Raw genomic sequence first — 22,420 nt, 5'->3', positions numbered from 1 at the left:
ATCCAACAGCCCTGACATTCGGAGGCACTGCTCAGCAACCCACAGCTCCCTGCACACACCGAATGTCTCACGGCCCGGCTCGCAGCTGGGTGTTTCTCCAGCACTCAGCACCCCACCTGCTAACAAGGCACGGCCCCGTTCCTCCGTTTGCTCTCCTGCAACTTTCTCGCCGTGCTAAAGCAGCAGGGGGGCTAGGGATGGTGCTGACAAATTATTTGTTTTTATTTAGACTAACTGGCTTTCCGTCCTTGCGACACACGGAGGAATGCAGCTGTGCTGCTTTCCGCTGGGGTTTGGATTTCTCCTCCTCCTTTTCAAAGTAAATAAAGGGAAAACCACCACCAGCAAACTACCATCATCATCATCATCCCGGCCAGTGACAAACTCGTCGCACGCTGCCACTCAATGAGCTTTAAAAAAAATAAAATGAAAGGGTGTGGGCACAACTCTGAGCTCATTTTAATCCAGCATCAAGGTAAAGAAAGCAAGACACCGGCAGACCAAGTTTTAGAGGACAAAGGTGAAACCGATGATAGCTTCTCTTATCTGTAGCTGTGTACAGCTGAAGGTTCCCCTGAAATTATGGCCTGGTAGAGTTGGTTATCGCTGGGTAATCAGAATAACACCGCTGCAGTCCCACCTGCCATTGGGAGCCTCTCACCAGCCCCGGGACATCAGGAAAGCCGCCCGGCGTCTCGGTGAGCTGAACGTGCCCAAGTGACGACACTGCTGGCCACAAAGCGACCTGCTGGGCAGCCTGAGGGCTGAGGCTGTGGGGAGACCAGAGGCTCGGACAAGCAAATCCGTTCTCTTCACGCAGGAGAAGGAGGTGCAAGGAGATAGGAGACACCCCGGAGCTCATCAGACATGGCAAGGAGGTGATTTCTAAATGCAGGAGGCAAGTGCAGAGCAGATGACGGCTCCTAAGCTGCCTGTGTGCTGGTGTCAGGGTGCTTCACTCCAAGCTCAGCTCACCCAAATGAATCCCAAACTCACCCAAGTTAACCCCAAGCTCAGCTCACCCCAGCAGTCCTCTGTAGGGCCGGGTCCCTGCCCATGGAGCCAGGGCGCTTCGAGGCAGCGCTGGACTGAAGGACAGACGTACCCCAGCTCATCTCTGGGACTGCACAGAGCCAGAACCCAGCTGGGACAAACCTGCACCTCTCCAGGGAGAAGCCTGGAGTTTCCCCGTGTAAACCCAACGCAGGAGTCACCGAGACCCGAGAGCCAAGGAAGCACACGCTGGGGGACGGCACGGACCTCGTTCAGCCGAGGGCTTCACTGCAAAGTGACAAAGATCATTTGTTTACAGAAAGGGCTAAATCACTTCTGGTTCAGCAGCCCGTGGGTTTAGCCTACTTGTAACAAAGGTGTTTTGAGAAAAAGCACGCTTCTTAAATGGCTTATTACAAATACACCGACGGACTCCAAAGGGCTGAGGAGGGCCAGATAAGTACGGGATAAACAAAAAAAAAATGCACTGAATGAGGAGCCTGTGGCCTTAATATCCCTAAAAATGCCCAAAAGGGAAAAGCTGCCAACTCCAAGAGGCGCTGACCCTACCCCCGCAGGCTGGGCTGCCCCAGCACCCTCAGCCCCAGCTGACACTGGGGTATGGATGAGTTTTGTGTTCACCCTTACAGGGTTTTCTCCTCCCCAGCTGCGGCTGCTTGGTGTCCTTGAACCAGAAGGCTTCTCCCTGTCACAAAGCACTTGGCTAATCCCCCCCCAGCAGTCACAAGTGGCTGCAGAGCCACCGCTCCCGGTCTCCAGTTACTTCCAAGCTGCTAAATTAAAGCCCCGGCCCACACGAGCAGGCGAAGCAAGGGGCTGGCTGCTGAACACATCACCGAAAGCACAGCCGTGCAGGTTGAAGGGCAGCGGGGGAACTTCACCCCCTTGCATTTGGGGGATTGGGAGCCTTCAGCTAGCTGCTCCGGGGCGCCGCAGCTGGAAACTCAAGCTGCAGAGTTGCTCTGGACACATTACAGCCATTACACTGGAGAAAAAATATTTGCTGAACTAGTTTCAGGCCCATACGGGCTGATAACTTGGATGCTGTTTGCCAGACTGATGCAGAGGAGGCAGCAGCTCTCCGCAGCCCGTGGCGGAGCGGGATGCGGGGTTTTAAACTCTCTCTGACCCTGCGAGCACTGGTCGGGAGCAACGCTTCGAGAAAAAGTTTGCCTGAAGTTGTTTAAAAAACAATGAAGCAATATTTTAGCCAGGGGCTCTCTGATAAAGGTACGAGGAAGTAGAGTCCTGTGGAAAAATCCCAGGCAGCCTATGAAGCGGCCCCAAAAGGTCCTTTTCTGCTGATAATCTCGCCCCGGGTCCTTCTGCTTCGTAATCCTGCAAAAAATCCCAAGCATTTCCAGAGACAAGGAGCATCTGCAGAAGTTCCAGGACGATGGCGAGTCCATCTCAGAGGCAACCTCTGCCCCTCGCAGCCTGTTTGGCAGGAGCTGGGCAGCCCTGCGTGGGCTTCCCCGATAAAATATCCCACCTCAGAGCTGCTGGGTGGTGTGGGGAACCCTCATGCGCTGTCCAAATTTTACTTTTACATCCCATAACCTCTCCCATCCCTCAACGTCATCCCATAACCTCCTTCCATCCTTCTCCCTGCCCCCTACCAGGAAGGCTCAGCGAGACAAATACCCATAGCTTCCAGGGGAATAAAAGGAAAAGCCAAACAGGAAAAGTAGTTATGAACAATAGGGCCCTGCCTGGGTTAATGATCAGCCCGGAGCAGGCAGCACACTACTTTTACCCAATTACCGCAGCTTATTTGCACGGCTTTTAGTACTCAGCAGGTAGTAAGGGACCTTTTACACGTCATCTTTCTTATCGGGGTGAGAGGAAGGAAGAGAGAAGGCTGGCAGCCCCACAGGGCAGCGGGAAGCCCAGCACGAGGTGCTGTGCCCAGGGGCAAGGGGCCAGGCTGGACCCCCAGGGGCTGCCCAAATGCTGCTCCGTGTCCCTGCTGGGTTTGGGGCCGTCCCCTGGAGCCGCACACACCGGCTTTCCAAGCATCATCTCTTCAAACCTGAAATATCGCCGATTCTCAGCACAATGCTGAAGTACTTCGGGAGGTACAGAGGCGATTAAAGATTTCCAATAGCACGCTGCTCTGAGGACAGCAGCCTAATTGCTGAGCGAACAGGGCTTTTGGCAGCAGGAACGTCGTGAGCAGGGAAAAAGTGAAGCTTCCCGTGCAGCAATAAATAAATAAAGAGTCTCCAAACAGCAGCACCGGCGGCCACGCACTCAGTGAGGATCCTGGTGGGGCACGTGGCACAGCTTCAAGCGAGGTGCCCTCAGGACTTCACAGCACCGAGGCGCAGCCGCAGGGCTTTGAAGACGAAGGTGAACGGCAGGGTGGAGAAGGATGAGGACCCGGGCACAAGGACACGGTGCGGCGAGGTGGCGGTGATAAAACGGGTGCGTATCACGCGGTGATGCAGCCCGCAATCACCTGCAGCTTCCTCTTACGGCGTCACGCCGCTGCTTCACACCCCAGCGCAGGGCTGCTGCTTACGGGAAGAGTGGTTCTGGGGGACAGCGAGCCTGCAGCAACGTTTTGTGGCTACCTTTAACCCTCTGCTGAAAGTGTTCTGATTAACTTCTGGGTTTTACTTCTCTTTTTTTAAAGAGCTCCAAGCCATGCCCGTGACGCTGTGAATAAACTACCCGTGCTGCTTCGATTTGTCCCCCAATGTTTAAAATACTCGTTGTAAAAACTCTCGGTTAACGTCTTATAATAGGACACAGGCTGGGATGAAGCAAGCAGGGAAAGCAGCGTGTTCATTTTCAGATCCATCTGGCTCCAGGAGCGTCGGGGGATGCAGTAGTAAACACTCGGAGCGCTCCAACACGTGCTCGGCGTGGGCTCCCAGAGCTGCTTCAAGGTGCAGGACGCAGCCCAAAATGCACCCAAATCCCAAGGGATTTGAAAACCACAGCTGGGTGCTGGGGTTTGAAAGCAAGGGCAGGCACCCACCAACATCCTCAGGCACTGCTGGCTGTCCTGGTGCCCTCGCAGCGGGGAACCCTTCCCTGCCACCACCACAAAGAGGGAAAGGGGGGCAGAGGAATCTGGCACGAGGAGCAGCACTATCACAGGGCCACGGAAAAAGCACTTCAGGGGCACCAGCAACGAGTTAGATACCTAAAACTTGGCACGAGAAAAAGGAAGCGACTGCAGACAGGAAGAAGTGATCTGCGGCAAGCTCTCCAGGCTGCTTCTGCTACAAAATTCTCTGGTATTCGCAGGATGTCTGAAGTTTGGCTTTTTTTCCTTCTATCTCTCCATCAGCTGCTTTAGGGTTTCATTAGACCAAAGCGAATTCTGAATCCCACACAAAAATAAAGCCAGGAAATCAGCAGAAGTCCCACTAGGTTCACCAAGAGTAGCAAGACTTTCTGGAACAAGTTACAACCGTAAATCCTGAGCGTTTGGAGAAACCCAAGTCCCTCAGATACAGATTTGAGTCCTTGTGAACCTGAAATGAATCAGACCCAGGGCAGCTGACCACGTTAGTGGCTAAAAGCGTCAACACAGGAGCAATTTGTGCTGATCTCTGAAAGCCAGAGCTGACCAGCCAAATACAACTACTAAAGGACACTGAAACACAAGTTCCCGACAACATTTGGGTCGCCGACGTCCTCCTCGTTCCGCAGAGAATAAGTTTCAAAAGGAACAAAATCTGGATTTTTAGGTCTTGCCCACAAGGAAATTAGGACGCCTGATATTACCCAGCCTTTATGAACCTGTAATTAGAGCAGTGTAAATTTAAAAACAGGTCCTTCTTGTGCCAGCCCCGGACACTGTCCTGATTGAGACCGCTCTCAAAATATTAATCCAGCCTCGTGCAGACATTTACACGTGGGCTAAAAGCTCTGTCACTCTCACGCTTGTTAATCTTTCCTTGCAGAAAAGGCAAAGGACGGCGCGAGCTCCCCGATAACCCGGTTATCTCCCCAGCCAGAGGAGGAACGGGTGCGCCCTGCGCCCAGGTGGGAGCTGGGGCTGCCAGCGCCCCATTTCCCCTCTCCTTCCGTCCCTTTCTGGACAGCCTCAGAGCCTGCGTTCAGTGTTTGAGCAGCGAGTAGAGCAAACACCTTAAAAGCACTGAAATTGTTACCTAGCTACCTGACAGAGCTCGGTAAACCCTACCGATCTGTGAGGCAGGGCTTCAGCCTACAGCGGGTTCGTTGGGGTTTGGGGTTTTCTCCCCACAATCACAGAAGTGTTTTTATTTCCCAAAGCCCAGGGCACGTCCAATTTGCATTCCTGCTTCTACGGAACAGCTCAGGTAAATCACTGCTAAACCTTCATTATCAGCAACCGCAGGGAGAGCTGGAACACTTACAGGCACCGCCGCGAGCGAGCGGGGAGAAAAAAAAAAAAAAAAAAGACTAATTATAAGCATTTTGGGTCAGGTATGAAAGGCTCAGAGAGACTTAGCTGATTACCCAACGCAGCAGTGATTGCTTGTGCTCCAAAAAGAGGCCACGGAGTCCTGGGACGTGTTTCCACCCCGAGCACAAGCAGGGGTCCCTGCTGCGAGCTGGGCAGCGCCGTGCGGCTCGGGGCTTTGCCAGGGCTCCTGGATAGAGGCACGCAGCCCCCGTGGGACCCCCGGTGCTTTATCCTGCTACCTTTAAACCTTCCGTGATGCCTCCATGGGACAAACCAGCGGTAGAGAAGCCTCAAGCAGGACCTGACCGCGCTGTCTGCTCCCTAAAAACTCCCCCACCGCCCCAATGCACCCCCACAACCCTGTACCGAGCACTGCTACCGAGCAGCCCACGGGGTAAAGGAGGCGATTTGGGGCCGGCACCCCGGTGCTGAGCGATTTTGGTGCTCGGCACCCCGGGGCTCAGCGCTCCCCGGAACGAGCCCCTGCGGGCAGCGAGCGGGGGCGGTGGGAAAGCCCCGGGACGAGCCGCGGCTGCCGGAAAGCGAAAAGTTTGCTCGGAGAGACGGGGACGGATCAGGAGGGGGGGGCACGGAGCGGGGACAAAGCGGGGACAGGAGAAGGGAACCGGCACCGGGGGGACCCCAGCGGGGACCCCCCCTCCCCGGGTGCTGCTACTCACAGCTGGGCGATGGCTCCCTGCGAGATGACGGCGTTGTCCGAGAAGTAGGGGATCATTGCGGCGCCACCAGCGGCCCGGCCGCCCCGCGCTGCTCCGCCCGGCCCCGCGGCATGGGGGGGTATTGAAGGGGGGGGGGGGGGGGGAGCCGCTGCCGCCGCCGCTGCCCCCGCTCCGCGCCGCGCCGCTCCCCGCCGCACTGCGCAGGGGCGGCCACGCCCCCCGCTTGGCCACGCCCCTAACCACGCCCCCGCTCCGCCTGGCCACGCCCCCATCCCGGTTGGCCACGCCCCCGCCACGCTCGCTTTCGTGGTGGCCACGCCCCCTTCTGGTGTGGCCACGCCCCTCGTGGTGTGGCCACGCCCCCTGCCGCACGTGGCCGGGGCAGCGGGGGGCAGCGGGGGGTGGTGGTTTTAGGGCGGTTTTTGGGGTTTTGTTTTTTTTTCTCCCCATTCGGTCAGGTTGAGGCCGGAACAGCCGTGTTTGAGGCTGGGGGGTCCCTCCCTGGGTGCCCAAACCAGGTTGGGTGGGCAATGTGGGCTGGTGGCACTGTGGGGCCGGGGCTGGGTGGGTTTTAGGGTGCCCTGCAGCCCCCCTGCAGCACCCCAATGGGGCAGGCAGTGGATCGGCCTCGATTCCTTGCCCGCAGGAGGCAGGGCAAGGTGGTGGTGGCTGGAAGCATGGTGCTCAGGGACCTGCCAGCCCAGGAGCCAGGCCTCCCGAAGCTATTTAATGCCCCGCTCCAGCACCTGTAGGGCGGAAAGGCAGAAAGGAGGCTCCTGCCCACAGACCTCTGCCATTGCCTGGGATTTTTCCACCACCTCCATGCAGTTTTCCACCAGGAGCCCCACGCAGCCCCGCACACACCAGCCCGAGAGCCCAGCTGCGTCCTGCACCCCCTGCTTCGTGCGGAGGAAAACAAGGGAGAAGGGCTGGAGGCTCACTTGGCCTTCCCCTTCCCACGGAATGCAGGCTGTCCCAGCCCAAGGGGACACAAACAAGATGCTATTCTCGGGCGGTGCACATGCTCAGGGTGGTAACACGGCACCAGGGAGCTGGCACTGCAAGGAGCGAGTTTAAACGCGGTGAGGATGGAGGCAGCCATCCAAACTCCCTGGGTTTGGAGCAGAATGTTAGTCCTAACACCTCCCCAACGGGGAAAAAAAAATGTATTATTGCCAGGGCATCACTGCAGAACTGCCCGCATGATCAGGGAGCGGAACTAGAGGCCAAAAGACAGCTTCAGCTAGGGATTGTTTCCAACTAAAACTTCCAAAGGGCAGAGGAGCTCTAAAAGTGACACAAGCGGTGGCAACCGCCCCGGGTCCCACTGAAAGGTCCCCGCCAGCCCCGCTCCCCGCGGTCCCAGGGGAAGACGAAGCGGCAGAACTCGTGATTCTGCAAGTTGTGCTAGGACATGGTTGGGCTGCATTAATTCAAGCAACGTCATCTCATATAGCCCAGAGCACATCCCTGGTAACAGTTCCTCGCAGCTGTAAAGAAGACGCCGTGCCAGCTCGCTGCGGTGCCAAAAAAAGTCATTTTGCTGAACAGGAATGAAGTGAGCTGCAAGAAGTGATGGAAAAAATCAGAGCATTAGAGAAATGGAGGGTAACTCAATCCTTCCAGAGGTCAAGAGACTGGCAGGAACCTCCCATCGGTAGTAACGCATACCACACGTTCAGAGACTGAAAAACAAGCCCAGAACTTCTGCTCTATTCTAATTAACAACTGAAGGGCTTTATTCAAGCATTGTGGAAAAACAACTGCGTTTAAATAGAGCGCAGAGAGATGTCAGACTTGTTACCTGCAGCTAGCATCACAAAGGCAAGCCCTCAAAACTGCTAAAAACAAGCGCGGTGATTAACTCTCCTTATTCTTATGTGGAAGTCCTCTCGGCTCAGCTAACAGCCGGATAATGGGGCTGCAAATGAACGAGCCCGGGATTAACACAGACACAAGCACTGCGCCTCCATATGCTAGGAGACCAAATGGAGACAGCAATATCCCAGCTCTTTCCTTTTAGAAACTTCAGAAAGCAGGAATGGGAAACGCTCAGAAAGTCCGCATATTGAAACCCATCCTAATAAAAGGGCTTTCAGTCTGGTTTTGTTGCCACCAAGACTGGAATATGAGCCTGAGAGTGGCCCTGCCGTCAGATCGGTGCCTCGGCTCCCGGTGCCCATTTACGCGTTATTTTCACGTTCTGCTTTTTACATCAGAGTTCAGAACAACCCCGTTTCTCCACGGCTGTCTCCTCCTGCGCTCATCCAAGAGCTTAAGCGTGAGCCCACCAGCCTGCGGGAGGAGCTGGGGTAGCACTTGGCTTCGAGGGGCTGGAGCCGAGGGCAGCAGGACACAAAAGCCAAGGAACCGCTCGGTGCTGTGAGCGGCTGCACTCTGCTGGGGTGAATGCATGCGGAGATTGAAGCGCACGAAATCGCAGCGATGCCAGGTAAGAGCCTAAAGCACGGCCGTGCCGCACAGGGCATGTGAGCCCAGGCATTAATCACGGCGTGACAAGCTGGAAATAAATCCGTCCGGGGTCTCAGGCGCTTCCCAGCCCGCTGCATGAAATTACATTTTGCTGCGGGGGGGGAAAAGGGCACCGCGTGGCCGAGCTGTGGGTCGGCATTCACACTCCTGGGGAGGACACAGGATCAGTGCCACCACGCTGCCGCATGGCCAGGCAGTAACCAAGCCCCCCGTCTGTGATTTCGGCCCCACATCGCTCTCACCGGGCAGCAAGGATTCTGTCTAACCTTTGAACACCACGCAGACTCATCAGCTCCAGCTAGACGCATGGTGTAAGACACCATAAAAGGACCCATCTGTGGACCTTTGGAAAGCCAAGCACCAGCCGTGCGGGCAGGCAGAGCCAGGTATGGAGCATCCCGATAAAAAATGAGGACAGAGTGCTGAGGATGCACGGCCAGGCTCATCGAAAGAAGGACCGGAGAACTGCCCCTGGAGAGATGTTCAAGGGGCTGGAGGGAGAAAACCTACACGAATCTCTTGCCCTGGCTGTTAGTGTTCTGTTCTGCAGACAGCAGGGCTGAAAAAGGTGCAGTTTACTCCTAAAACCATCATTATCCCCACTGTCTGTACCTTAAAGCCGCAGTCACAGCAGCGTACACCCGCCTGCCTTACCTTCCTTGTGCATTTTCACCTTGCAGTGATCTAACAGGGTACTTCCACGTCCCGCATGGGGCTGGCAGCTTGCAAATGGGATCCTCCTCGGACAGCCGAGGCCTGGCTACACCAGCCATCAGTAAAACTGCAGGAAGCTCTCTGGTCAGGCTCTGCATTAGCATCTGCAGATTTGGCAGTTGCAGAAGCAAGCTGCAGGACAGGGTGTCATCAGCGCAGTGTCCACATGCAAAGAGGGCGTTAATGGAGCTGATGGTGCCATCCGAGATTAACAGTTTAAGGCTGAATTGCTGCTTCTGGTCAGACCACCCAGAGGTGTGGGTGTCACCATAACCCACCCACCTATCTCACAGGGGTTTGCTGGGCGTCTGCTCGCATGAAGATGATTGAAGTGGGAGCAGGGATTGTCTTATCAGGCACGTTTGGTTCATAACACAGTCCCACACGGGCCCAGCCACCTCTCTCCATTTCGGTTTGTATGCCAGCAAGCCTCTGCTGCTCTCAGTTCCCTCGTTCAAAAACACCCTGATGAACATGAGCTGTTATCGTCATGTCTCTAGAAACTGCTTTCAGTGGCTAAGAAGGGTTAGGTGTTATTTTAAGTTTGCACAAAGTCCAGGCACTCTGCAAAAGCAAGGCAGGGTCTTCCCTTCCTCCAGCACAGCAGGGTGAGCCTGTGGAAGGGGCTGCAGCTGTAACGTTGGCCATGTTCAAGGTAAAAGGGACAGCGGGATGTTGCCAGGCATGGAATTTACACCTACATCTATTAGCACCAGTGTAATAGGTAAGGCAATGCAGAGCCTGGACCCACGTTTCCAGGTTATGGAAAAAACTCTGGGGCTGCTGAGTTCGACAAACACCCCCCATCACATCCTCCTTCCCCTGGGAAATGCACGGCTGCAGTGCCCGCGTGGCCACCTTCACGGCACGTACGGAAAGTTTGCTCCGGCCTGCCGGGCAGCTGTTTCCACCGTCATTGTGAGAAGTCGGAGTTTGAAAACAACACGTCACTGCCCGCAGATGAGCACGAGAGCCCTGCACAGGCAGAGCCGCAGAGATCAGAGGTAGCGAGTTCATTTCCGTGTGCGCAGGCGGGGCGCAGCGCTTTGTTTTCTCACCGGCAGCTCTACTCGATCTTTCCCCACACAGGCAGCTGTCTCGGCATCAGGCCTGGTGGGGAAAAGAGGGTCTTACCAGGCAGATTTTAAGGACGGGGTGCTAGACTGCAGCTGTTCAGGAGTCAAAGGCTGTAGTGTGCCTTCTCTCCCGGTGAGAGGTCAGCTAACTCATCCTACGGCTCGGCGGATGCGGAGCTCTCAGCAGTGAGCAGTCCGAGCTGAGACCGAGCGGATTAGGAGCACAAACAGATGGCTTAGCTGGGGAGAGCCTTCAATCACTGCAGCCAGCCTGTGAGCAGGCAGAGACTGAGCCTCTGATAGCAGCACCTCCTCTGTGGGTCTCCTACCGCTGCCCTGGTGCCCCGCTTCGGAGGGAGAAGTGCATCAGTGAGAAGTCGCCTTGCAGCACAAAAACCAGAGACAACTGTGTTATCTCGTCTCATTTATCAGCACAACACGAAGCCATTTCGGTAGCAGTGGTCATAAACAAGCCAACGCACGCAGGGCAGGAGGAGATACTGTGTAAAGAAACAGAACTTTCCCAGCGCTAAGAGGCATGCCACCCACCAAGGCAACACTCGCACGTTAGGCACAGCAAGGGAAATACAGCAAAGTAATGAGAAAAGAGCCTGTATCTGGTTTGGAGAAGGAAAAAAAAAAAAAGAGGGGGGAGGCAGGAACCGGGAAAGCATGCAAAACTGTACTTGAATCCTGAAGAACCAGTCAGAACAGGAAGCCACACTCTAAATTTGGTTATTTAAGCTGTCAAAGAGTATTTCTGTTTTCAGTTCTTGTGCAAAGAATCAGACAGGAGCAGAGGTAGGCCGATAAGCATCACAGACAGAACAAAACCACACTTTTAGAGCCCGTTTGGTCAGTTGCCCATCACGATCAATGATTAGGCTTCTCAGCTGAGAATTCAACACCTATTTTGCAATATTATCACTTCATTAAACCCTCACAAAACCCACACCCAATCCTTGTACAGTTTGCTTATCGTTAAATCTCAGAGGGTCTGACACAAAGAGGTCAAGGCTCAATTACACCCGCTGTACAGCTGCAGAAGCACGGGGAGCTGCAGGGACTGGAACCAAAGGGGAAGCACGAGGGACACGAGCAGCCGCGGTGAAGGTCTGGTACCAGCGCCGATGTTGGACGCTGCCAGGCATGGAGAGACTTTTGCTGAAACGTCTTGCCCACAGCTGCCTTCTCCTGCTCCCAGCAAGGATGTTTAACATGGTGAGCTTCCTGGAGAGCTGCTTTCCACACGCACTCAAGCGATTTCCAGAGCAGCCTTGAAGAAAAGTAGCTCTTTGGATACGCAACTGCAAAGCATCCTGTTTATGCAGCAAGCTGCTCTCCATGCGAACATCCGTGCTGCTTCTGAAAAGCTAACCCAGAGCCTTGCAAACCACTACAGCACTACCTGGAGTCCAGCAAAGAAGAAATGCCAAACTGACATGGCTGAGATGATGAAACAGCAATGTGCTATTTCAGTGACCTGTAGAAAAGGAACAGGTAAATCCGCTCAAGTGTCAAGCACAACCTGATTTTTAAACTAATTTTAGAAAGGAATGTGTTTGATGCAAAGATACCAAAGCACTGAATGGCAGTAAGTCCAGAAACCCTTGCTGGATTCTCACCATACATTTGAGTGCCTGAAATCCACGCAGAGCTGAAAACAAAGGATTGCTGTGTAACTTTCAAGCCTTGCCAAGGTACCCTACCAGGAAAGGGACCAGAGCTGCTATTTTGGAGTCTCCCTTTCTATTTACAACTGGAATCTTTCATCAGCTTAGACTCCTCTGGCCCAGAGAACCTGGTTCATGCTCAGCAGGAGACACAAGAACGTCTGGAATCCCCGTCAGCCCCTCCTTTGTAACCTCTGAAGGAGGAGCACAAGTGCAGGGGGGCAGCTGCTCCGGGCTTGCTCGGCGCTGAGCAGACCCTCGTGGTAGCTGAAGGATCTGACCCATCTTCATTCCTCTCACTTCCAAGTTTGTCCTTGCTTTGTTCCTCATTCTCTTCCGTTCACACACTTAGAATGACAAATTATCAGACTTTTCGTAAGCCTTCATATTTTGAGCAAGCTCCTTGCAATAGCAGTGTGCGTTTACCTAGGAATTTGGTAATGCAACAAGTCACACGGACTTGCTTGATCCCTCAGCTACGAGGATCGAGTCTCAAGCCTTCTTCTTGCTTATTGTGAACCACGGGTATGTAATCGGACTGGCCTGAACACACTGCAACCACAGAAAACCTGCAGTAAACTAGCCCTGCAGGTATCTGTTACCAATCTAATAAACCTGATTTTACTACAATTGCTATACCTTTGCTCACAGTCTGGTGATGAAACACCTGGCACTCAGAACGAAGGCTCTCAGGAATGGTGCTGCGTGGCCCGCAGAACTTTTCCCAGCGGTCAGCAGAGCTGGCAGATGAACAGAGCAGTTCTTTATCTTGGTATTACATTCTCCACAAGCAGCTGTAGTAAGTGCCACGGAGAGACTAAGCTGTCACCGAAAGGAAGGACAGAAAGATGGATTCAGGAAATGCATTCTGAAGATAAGGTTCGTGCTACAGGAGCTTAGTAATCTCCGGCATGGATAAACACAAGCTCTTCTGCACACCACACAAGCAACTCCCTCTTACTCAAGATGTGGAGTTAACCAAGTGCCTTGCAGACCCACCAGAAGATCCAGCTGCAGCTCAAGTACTGACAAAGTGATGGTTTGGCAGCTGGGGCAGCAAGCAAAGGAAGCACAAGGAAGGTTTAGGTGCCAGAATGGGCAGCGCATGGTTTTCAAAGTCTCTTCTAACGTGAGAGATGTGCTCTAAGGATAACCAGAGGTGATAGAAGATAACCAGAGCCTGCCACAGGAGCACCAAATGGCAGCAACACCCATCTCCCACAGTCACAACCGACACAGGATGGCGAAGAGTCACGCGTCTCGGTGTGGATGCTGAGAGCCCTTTGAAGTGCAGTGGGTGTGGAATCACCTGGTCCCTCCTCTCCTCCCAGGGACCCGCACACATCTGCTGTGACCCTTGGGTGGTGAGGAGCCTGCAGGGAGTCCCAGCTTAAAAATCAAAGAAGCTGGCTTACCTTCCACACCTCGCACAAGGAAACCCATGCATTGCTATCAAGGTAGCTGAAAACAACTTCTGTGCAGTAATTAACCATAAGCTTCTGCATTAAATTGTCGTCTTCCACTCCTAAAACAAAAGGTATTTACTCACAGCTTGAAACCTTGAGGCACCTTGGCACATCCAACTGTTATCACAGCAATAATCTGTTTTGTTTTCCTTCCCAGTTCACTCCTGGAAGGAACTACTTTGACTAAAGAAGAAAACCAAAGCAGAAGGTAAGCACACGTGGGCTGCAAAAGTAACGCAGCCTCCCCACTCAGGCGGGGCAGACAAGCACTTTTAGAGAACATTTTCAGGTGGCAAGCCCCAAATTCAGAGCAGGACCCGACCACTTTCTGTGGCACTCCCAGGGAACACCAGGCCCCGTGGCTTTACCTGTGCAAACGGACTTTAGCCTGACCCAGCAGCAGGCCATAAAAGTGCAAAGATTTCCTCGGAAGTCCCAGCAGCCTGGCTGGGGAGCACTGCAGGCTCAATTTTATTCTCAGCAGCTTCTGTGCAGCCTCAGAGGCTGCGTTTGGGCAGTGAGTGCTGCTCCAAGGTGTGCCAAGTGGTGAGCGCACAGCTCGCGGGGAAGCAGAGGCACCATTTCAACACAACAAACACAAACTGCAACCGAGAGGTTCTGGCAGTGCAGCCAGCACAGGCTGCAGCCCGCTGCTGCCCCGGGGATGTCGTTTGTCAGCAAAACAAAGATGCTGAATCCCTGCAACCCTGGCACGGGGCACACAAAAACTGGACGGTATGAAGCCGGTTGGTGTAAGCACAACTCAGAGCTCGTTGCATTTTAGGTGAGCTTTAATGACGCTGGGGTGATGCAGGGGTTGTTAACGCGGGGGGTTCGTTAAGTCAGTTCCGTGTGACAGCAACAAGACTGGGGACAGGAGAGAGGAGCAGGCCCTGCACAGCTTCCAGATAGCTAATAAAAATGTCTGGAAGGTAGTTATGAGGGCAATAAACGTAATAAATAGGTCGTTCGGTACACCTGCCTGTGCAGTAGCTCCGTCTTAGTCTCATTAGCCAAGAATTAGGTGACAAGGACTGGCTCGGTCAGGAGCTGCAGAGCAAGAACATGGACTCGTGCTAAGGATTTGGGGATTTCACCCCAAAACGACAAGAGTGCTGACAGCTACGGCAGGGTGCAGTGACCCTCCCGGGCTTCACTGGGAGCAGGGCTAAGGGGTTCTGGAAAAATCCTGAAAAATTTGAAGAGTAGGGAAAGCCAAACTGGTTTTCACCTACTGTCCTAGCGTCAGGTATTTGCAGTAACACTTTGCTGCAATTTTCAGTAACAGAGCGAGGTCTTTGTAAAGATCAGGTGCTTGTTCACTATCCCCTAGCATTTCCCTCAAGTACAGAACCAAACCATTTTGCTTTGCATCAGTACAAAACAGTCGGCCAGAGAGCACAGAAGTTTGCCAGTGGCAGAGCACACACAAACTCTCCTTCTAATATTTAACACCTCTCAGGGAAAACCTTTAAGCAGATCGTAACTCGGAGCAGAAAACCCCTCACCCTGTCTGCACTGGTGCTGGCAGAAGCACTCTAAAGAGCATCCTAAAGGAAGGAGCAGAGCTCCCGGCAGAGCAGACGTCGAGGGCTGGTGCTGCTAGGGGAGAGGACGGGCTGAGCTGTGTGCTGATGCTCCCTTCGTGCCAGCAAACCCCAAGGAAGAGGCAAGTGCAGACTCGTCACGTCATCTGACTGCTGCCTGCAGCAGGTTGAAGCTCAAACACCGTTTTCACACACTTCCTTTCCCTTCTCTGTCAGGCTCCAGTCCGTGCAATCACAGCGTCTGTGGTGTGAGCCCTCAAAGAGCACACACAGGTCAGCACCTGGATAAACGAATTGCTGCAGGCTTTCTTGAGGTACCTACCTGCAAGTTTCAGCTCATGTGTGAAACACATTTCTCTGCCGCTGTGGAGGATATTTTAGATCGGTTGCTGGATTTTTACCAGCTACTACTTGCTACTTTCCCTTGAAAACCAGGGATTAGATAAATTTACTCAATAGCTGTTTACAGACATCTGTTGCTCCTCCACAGCAGGACTTCAGGTTGATGACTTACCATGTTTGACCCTTATTTTTATCCCACTGTAATCAAACACATTTCACACCCATCCCCGTGTTTTCCTTACGAAGGATCTTGGCTTTGGTTAGCTCTCTGACCCCAGCCACAGGAGTCACTGAGTTCAGATCATCACATAGCAGCAGGTTGTCATTTCCTACCCTAGGAAGTTAGTTCAAGTATATTAAAAGAAGAAATGTTTGTTTCAGCCCTAACCTACCATTGTTGCTAAGTGCCCACAACAATGAAACGCCTCCCATCCCCTCCAATACATTATGTATACTGAGATAGGTCATGAGTTGATCTTGTGACTGCTGGAAGGCTAAGAGAGAAATTAAAATTAAGAGATTAGCTGAGTTCAGTTTGAGCCGTTGGGAATTGTGTTTTCCAGCTTTCCTAACAGTCACGAAAGCTGTAAAATGAAGAAACAGCGATTCTTAAATCATCATTTAAGGGTAGGAGCCTGGAGGGAACAGAACAGTCACCTTCCCCGAGCCAAGCAATTGCAGGACTACACTGAAGTCATGGGAATGTGCAACCACGACTGCTTTTTCTTTTGCAGATTCATCCAAGTTGGTCCTAAAACCAAGGCCCGCATCTTTTTGAAGCCCTTTAAATACTAAAAATGACAGCTTCTGTAGTTACCTACCCGTGCAAATGGCATTAAGCAAAGAACTGTAACAGCCAAAGAGCTCACGAAGGAGAACTGCTTCACCTTCACTTCTCCTTTACTCCCCCTGGAGGGAATCTCACTCCTTTCAGAAGGTTTGGCTGCAACATTTTAAGCCATGAAAGTGCTCCCGCTGCTGGACAAGTTACCCAGTTATATACTGAGGTTGCTTATTTTAAGTTTAGATGAAATAATTCTTTTGATGGCTGAAAGGGTAGGAGAAAAAGCTTTCAAGAGGTCTACTGTTGAGACTACGACTACATTACAAAAACACCACTGATACCTGTCACCATTAATACTTGTCACCATTCGATCAGATGACTTCCAGTATTTGTTTGGGTTTCAGATATAAGCATTTAATCAAAACACGTTCTTCCTGAAGCAACTGAAACTGGCACGTACAAGAATGCACATCTCCATACAAAACAATCCCAATTAAAACAAAAAGAGTAGCAATTTCTGTCCACCGCAGCGTTCTCCTGCCTGTGGAGCAGATGCTTGACCCCCTCCATCAGCAGCAAACACCTCCACACCTATCCAATATGCTTATTTAGGCAGCAGGAGCCCTTACAGCACAGAGTGAGCCTGTACTTTAACTTCCAGAACTGCAGCTTTTCACAAATCCCAAAGACATAAGCAGGGGCATAACCAGGAGGTGAAGGAACACAGCTGGGGATGCCTCGGTGCTGCAGCACCTCCCGTGATACTCCCGTTAATTCACAGAACCCAGCTCAGCTCGTGAGGGCTACAGGGACTTCTTAAAACCAGAGAGCAGAGTGTTTATGAATGTGGCCATTCTTCTCAGAGTATTCTGATGTTGGGCCAAACCCTAAGATACAGCACACAACGTCAGCGGGAGATAAGGAGAATAAAACCAGGATTTGGTCCCAAAATTCAAGGTCTCCACAAACATCAAGTGCAGCATCACCGTCTTATTCAGAATTGGCTATAGGCAACACATCATCCATCCCTCGGATGCAAACAGCAATTTGGAGAATATACTCGTTGGTTATCTTTGTGAACTGTTCCCCATGTATAGTTTTTAGTGTGTCATCATTTTTTCCCCATTTCCCGCTGCAGTAGCCCCATAACTGAGGGCATCATTTAGGTCACAGTTAAATGTAAATATATATATATATATTTTTTTAGTAAGGTACCCATGAGACAGTTACACAAGATTAACAATAGACAGAAAGTTATCTGTGTTTATGCTGGTAAAAAAAAATCCAGAATAAAACATGCAGAACAAAACCAAAATAAACTAAAACACCGGGGAACACTTCACGAAGAAGAGCATCCTCGAAGACTCCCACAAGCCCCAAGTGAGAATCTTACCTTCTGGGCTGGGACCGGCATTCTTCTTCCCCGCTGTCTGCCTCCTGCACACATAGAAGAGGAAAAAAAAAAAAGGGTTAATATGCTATGTAGGCAGAATCCAAAGACTTGCATTTCACTGGTTTGACTGCAGAAGGCAAAGGAAATCCGCACTGCTTCTGCACGTAGCTGTCACTACCCAGGAACTCATTTTCTGCTCGGTTGTCACTTGATGTTCACTCACGACCCTTTTAAAAGTCGACCTACAAGAATTTTTGCCACTGCAGGATTTAGCAGGCGTTCGCATTTCCTTCCAATGACCCCTGCCAAACATGGCAGGCCAAGAGCCAAACACGTGGCTTAATTCTGGGCAAAAACATTATGTTTTTTAATTATCTGCATATATATCGTATTAATTCGTATTCTGGTGTCAGCAATCAAGTTTAAGAGCCCACAAAACCAGAAAGTAATAAAGCTGCCAGCTAGGAGCTGGGGAGCACAGATAGGCTAGGAAGTGGCAACATGAAATACGACGCTGCTTTAGATGCAAGATTAATACACACAACCTCCAGTGCACTGGGGAATTTCACTAGGCATACCTCCTAAAGCCCAAAGCAAGACCTCAGCAGAGAGATCTCAGCAATTAATTCCTTGTCACAGGGCATTTAAGTATCTGTTGCCAGGCACTGGCTGAAGATGGAGTACAGGATCTGCTTTAAATCAGTGAAACCTTACTGTGTTTATGTGGGCCTGCGGAAAAGAACATATTTTAAAGCATTCCAAGCATTCGGTTGTGCAGGGGCATCCCAAGAAAACCAGAGGTCGGCACAGGGAGCCAAAGGAAGCAAAAGGATGATTTTGTGTCTGGCTGGACACAAGCAGGTGGGTGCAGGAGCCCTCAGGCATTCTGCCCACAGGGGTGCTACCCACGCCAGCCATGGACAAGCCAGGTGGGACCGCACGGTCCCCTCCAAGGGCAGCAGCATTTTCTTCCCCTTCACCTTTCTTCGGGACAGCAATGCAGCAGATGCACAAGCTGCTTTCTGTTTTACAGACCACGGCACGCGGATGGAGACAGAGAGAAGGCATGGAAGGGATCTGGGCTAAGGGAAACATCTGCTCTCCAAGGGGTCAGCGGAGAAGAAGACGAGGAGCTGCACATCCCAGGCCTCTCGCTCATCCCTACCAGTGTGGGCATGCAGCTGCCCGGGCAGGAGAGCCGGTGAAACAACAGGAGAGGGAGCGACTCCGGAACAGACACCTTACCAAAACACACAGGAACTAACAGGTTTAAGCATCAGGCTCAGAAAAGGGGAGGAGTGGAGTAAGTTAAGTTTCTGTAAGAGAACTGTACGAACAGATGCTTTTGCCTGGAAATCTTTTCAGGTACATTCTTGTGCTTACTGCATGCAAAGCTTGAATTGAGTTCCTCTGTTCTTCTATTGTTTGCAAAGCTTGTGTTGAGTCTATTCTTCTATTTCGAAGAACAGAACTAGAACAAAACCATGAAGGAGTTCACTGGGAACCACCTGCAACCACAAACTCAAGCTAAAACCCGCAGACCATCGACAACAAGCAGGAGCTGGCACAAATACCTTTTACTCATCATACCTTAGAATTAGCTCAGCATTTCAGCAGCTCGATAAGGAAGCTGGCATGCCCGTCTCTGAAAATGGGAGCCCCAATGCCTTCCACAGACAACACAAAACAAGCCATAGCGTCATTCAGAAAGGTGCAAAAGCACGGGTGAAGAGCAGCCACCCGGGGAGCAGAGTTGCACTGCAGGAAGCCAAGCCCTCCTTGCTGTGATGGGATGTCAGCATCCCTCCAGCTGCGTTCAGGGGCTGGCAGGACACTTCTGGATGCTCTCTGGGCTCCAGACCCGAGGCTGGCCTTGCGAAAGAAGAAATCCAATGGCATAAAGTCACTTTCCATTATTCAAGCTTTTGCAATAACCACACTGGCTCAAGACCTATCTGCCTGACTGTTGTCCACGGCTCCAGACACTGGACAGCTGTCCTGGCAATCTGTGCTCCCAGGGCAGCCAGAGTCTCTGTGCACTTCAACTGCTTGCTTAACACCTCAGGGGCAGTGGTTATCCCATGGACCATGCTACTCTCTCTGCGCTTTGGTGCATTTTGTCTTCACAGGTGGTAACAGCAGCATGTTAAATTTGCAGAAGCAAGGTATCGAGCACTTCTAAGAAGTTGGCTCGTGCTTAACTAGCACGAAAGCAGCAAGTATTTGCATTTCTAGAGCAAGCAAAGAAAGTCTAAGTCAGTCCTAAATACTTCACATACCTCCTTTCCTTGCCCTCTTCCCCTAAATTTGTTATCCGAACCACCAGCACTTCCCAGGAGAGTGCATATTTTATTTCTCACCCCAGCACCGGAAAGTGCAGGCGCTTCCCAGTGGTTTGGAGCGGAAAATCCGATGGTGAAAAGGGCAGCTCTGATGGCTGAGACCACACGCTCGGTCAGGCAGCCAGCATCGTCACAGAAGCCACAGAGGCCACCTCCTCGGTGCCACACAGCAGTTATAGCAAACTGGAACAATGTGCAGAGCTAAACTCACCTCGGGCTGTGCCAGAGCAGACAACTATCTGTATGCTGATATCTGGGTTTGAAAACAAAGGTCCCAGTTTGAAAACAAAGGTCTGGATTACCTTGGGCAGACTCTGCACTAGCTTCTGGAGACCTGCCTGCAGAAATGGAGGGATGTGGAGCGTCCTCCACACTCCTCACTGCTGAGTCTTGCAAGAACTTACACAGCTTGCGAGGCTCTGTTGGGAAGGCTCCTTATTAGAAGCCCTTGCAGCATGTTAAAAGCAAAACAAAACCAAAAGTTGCACACAAGATTTGCAGGATAAGGATTCGCATTTGCAGAAGACCAGTCACTCAAGTGCCATCAGCAGGAGAGCCCCACGAGCTGACAAAGACAGCAGCACCACAGCTATCTTCACAGACTTTGACCAGCTCCAGGAGCTGGACTCGATGATCCTCGTGGGTCCCTTCCAACTTGGGATATTTTGTGATTCTTTTGACCAGTTTCCAGCCCCACACCGTTACTTGGGGTGGCACAACTTGATGCAGCGACCTCACAGCACGAGGATGGCAGTATCAGATGTGGTGGACAAACTCAAGCGTAAGGCAGACACTGGAACCACACACCCTGCATCCAGGAGGCCGCATCACCTGGGGGCCTTGGCGTGCCAAGTGTCCCAGACAAGATCAGCAAGACAAGAAACTGAGAGCTGCTGCCAGCCACACAGTTAAATTCCTCTGAACAAATTTGTTAGCTATCTGAAGTCCTTCCGAAAGCACCACTAGCTGTGGGTGTGTGCTACTGCTGGAACTTCTCAGATCCTGCCAGAGCATAGACTCTGATGAATTCCCCATGGGCTGGTGAAAAAGTTGATGAGGGGCATGAAGAGGACATGGAGACACAGACAAGGGAAGAGGTCAGAGCAGGGGGAAGAGCTCTCATACATGCAGGATAGCTGAAGACTTTTTTTTTATTTTTTATTTTTTGAGTAAGCCAAAACAGCTCAAGAGCACGTATTTGTCTAGAGAACAAAAACAATTGAAAGAGCACTTGCAATCTCTACCGTGCTGTTCAGGAAGCCCAGCTATGCAAACATTTTCAGTATGGTAATGATAACGAATGGCCATTTCCACATGCCAAAAAAAAATCAGGTCACAGCAACTGGCAAGCCTGGCACGCCATAACCAGAAGTCCCACAAATGACAGGAGAAGAGCCTGAAATATGCAGCTCGTTAACGTGGCTCCACTCAAAATTCAGCCCTCAAGAGCTTGATGTGGAGGAGGCTAGACACAGCCCAGTCAACCACCATCTGTCTCTGCTGAAGCTCTTACAGGATTTCTTTAATATTAGACATAAATGTAGCAGATTTGTGTCAGGAGCACATCTATGCAGAATAGAGCTGGCTGGCTGTAGACAAGTGTGATTCGAGCAAGAGATGCATCGCCTGGGATGCTATCTGGAGCAGAACTAACCTTCACTTTGAGGATGTCACGAGGCGCTTCTGAGCTCCTCCTCAGCAACGACAGCCATCCCAGTGTGTAAAATGCTTCTTTGCTGCATCCCCCTTGTGTCCTGCTATTTACAGGGTGCTGAGATTTGGGTAGCTGAATGCTAACACATCGCTGTGATCACCTTACCCCACTGACTGCCTCCTTTGCACCCGTAACATCTCGTGGACAGAAGGCTTTGGGGATGCAAGAAGACGCTTCCAGTGCTCCCGTACTGCACATACCCAACTGCTGCTACTTCTCCCATCCCACACCAGCACCCCATAACCACACAGCTGGCCGGCAGCTCTGTGCTAAGCCCCACTCACCCTGCAGTCCTGCAACTGCAAGAGACATGAAGACCAAACTGTCCGGCGAGGTGGAGCTGCAGCGACGAGCCGCAACACTAGAGGGGGAGGCAGGACAGGGCAGGCGATGCCAAGCCATGGCCGAGCGCAGCCTTTCCTGGAGGCAGCGGCTCCGACTGACGTGTCTGCTAAAACAACACGCTCCCGGTCACTCGGCCGTGTCAGAAGGCCACGTTGCTGCCAGTGCCCTGCTGCACCAAGGCATGGATCATGGCCTGCGGTGGATCACGGCCTGCGGTGGATCATGGCCTGCGGGTGCCCCTTTGTGGGGACAGCTCTGAGGAGCAGCTTGCTGGTTGTGGGGAGCTGGGGTTGGCCTCTTCTCACACATAACTAGTGATAGGATCAGAGGGAATGGCCTCAAGTTGTGCCAGGGGAGGTTCAGGTTGGAAATGAGGAGACATTTGTTGTCAGAAGGAGCAGTCAGGCACTGGGACGGGTTGCCCGGGGA

The 22,420-nt window shown here is 52.1% G+C and overlaps 1 protein-coding gene across 3 annotated transcripts in view; it reads right to left on the bottom strand.

The window, feature by feature from the left end:
* The window catches only part of SSH2 (slingshot protein phosphatase 2), an 89,452-nt gene that overhangs the window by 40,433 nt on the left and 26,599 nt on the right, over positions 1-22,420 (bottom strand). For 2 of the 3 annotated variants that reach the window (XM_038165645.2, XM_027471810.3), the window contains one exon: positions 17,591-17,634. In XM_038165645.2, coding sequence (XP_038021573.2) covers positions 17,591-17,634 — 44 coding nt within the window. Of the gene's footprint in view, positions 1-6,102; positions 6,248-17,590; positions 17,635-22,420 lie in introns of those variants that run through there. The other variant, XM_038165644.2, reaches the window with a different exon arrangement.

This window comes from Anas platyrhynchos, chromosome 20 (genome assembly GCF_047663525.1).
Source record: "Anas platyrhynchos isolate ZD024472 breed Pekin duck chromosome 20, IASCAAS_PekinDuck_T2T, whole genome shotgun sequence".
In the NCBI taxonomy this organism is placed as follows: domain Eukaryota; kingdom Metazoa; phylum Chordata; class Aves; order Anseriformes; family Anatidae; genus Anas; species Anas platyrhynchos.
The sequence above is the reverse complement of the archived record's forward strand: the minus strand, read 5'-3'. Positions and strand labels throughout refer to the sequence as shown.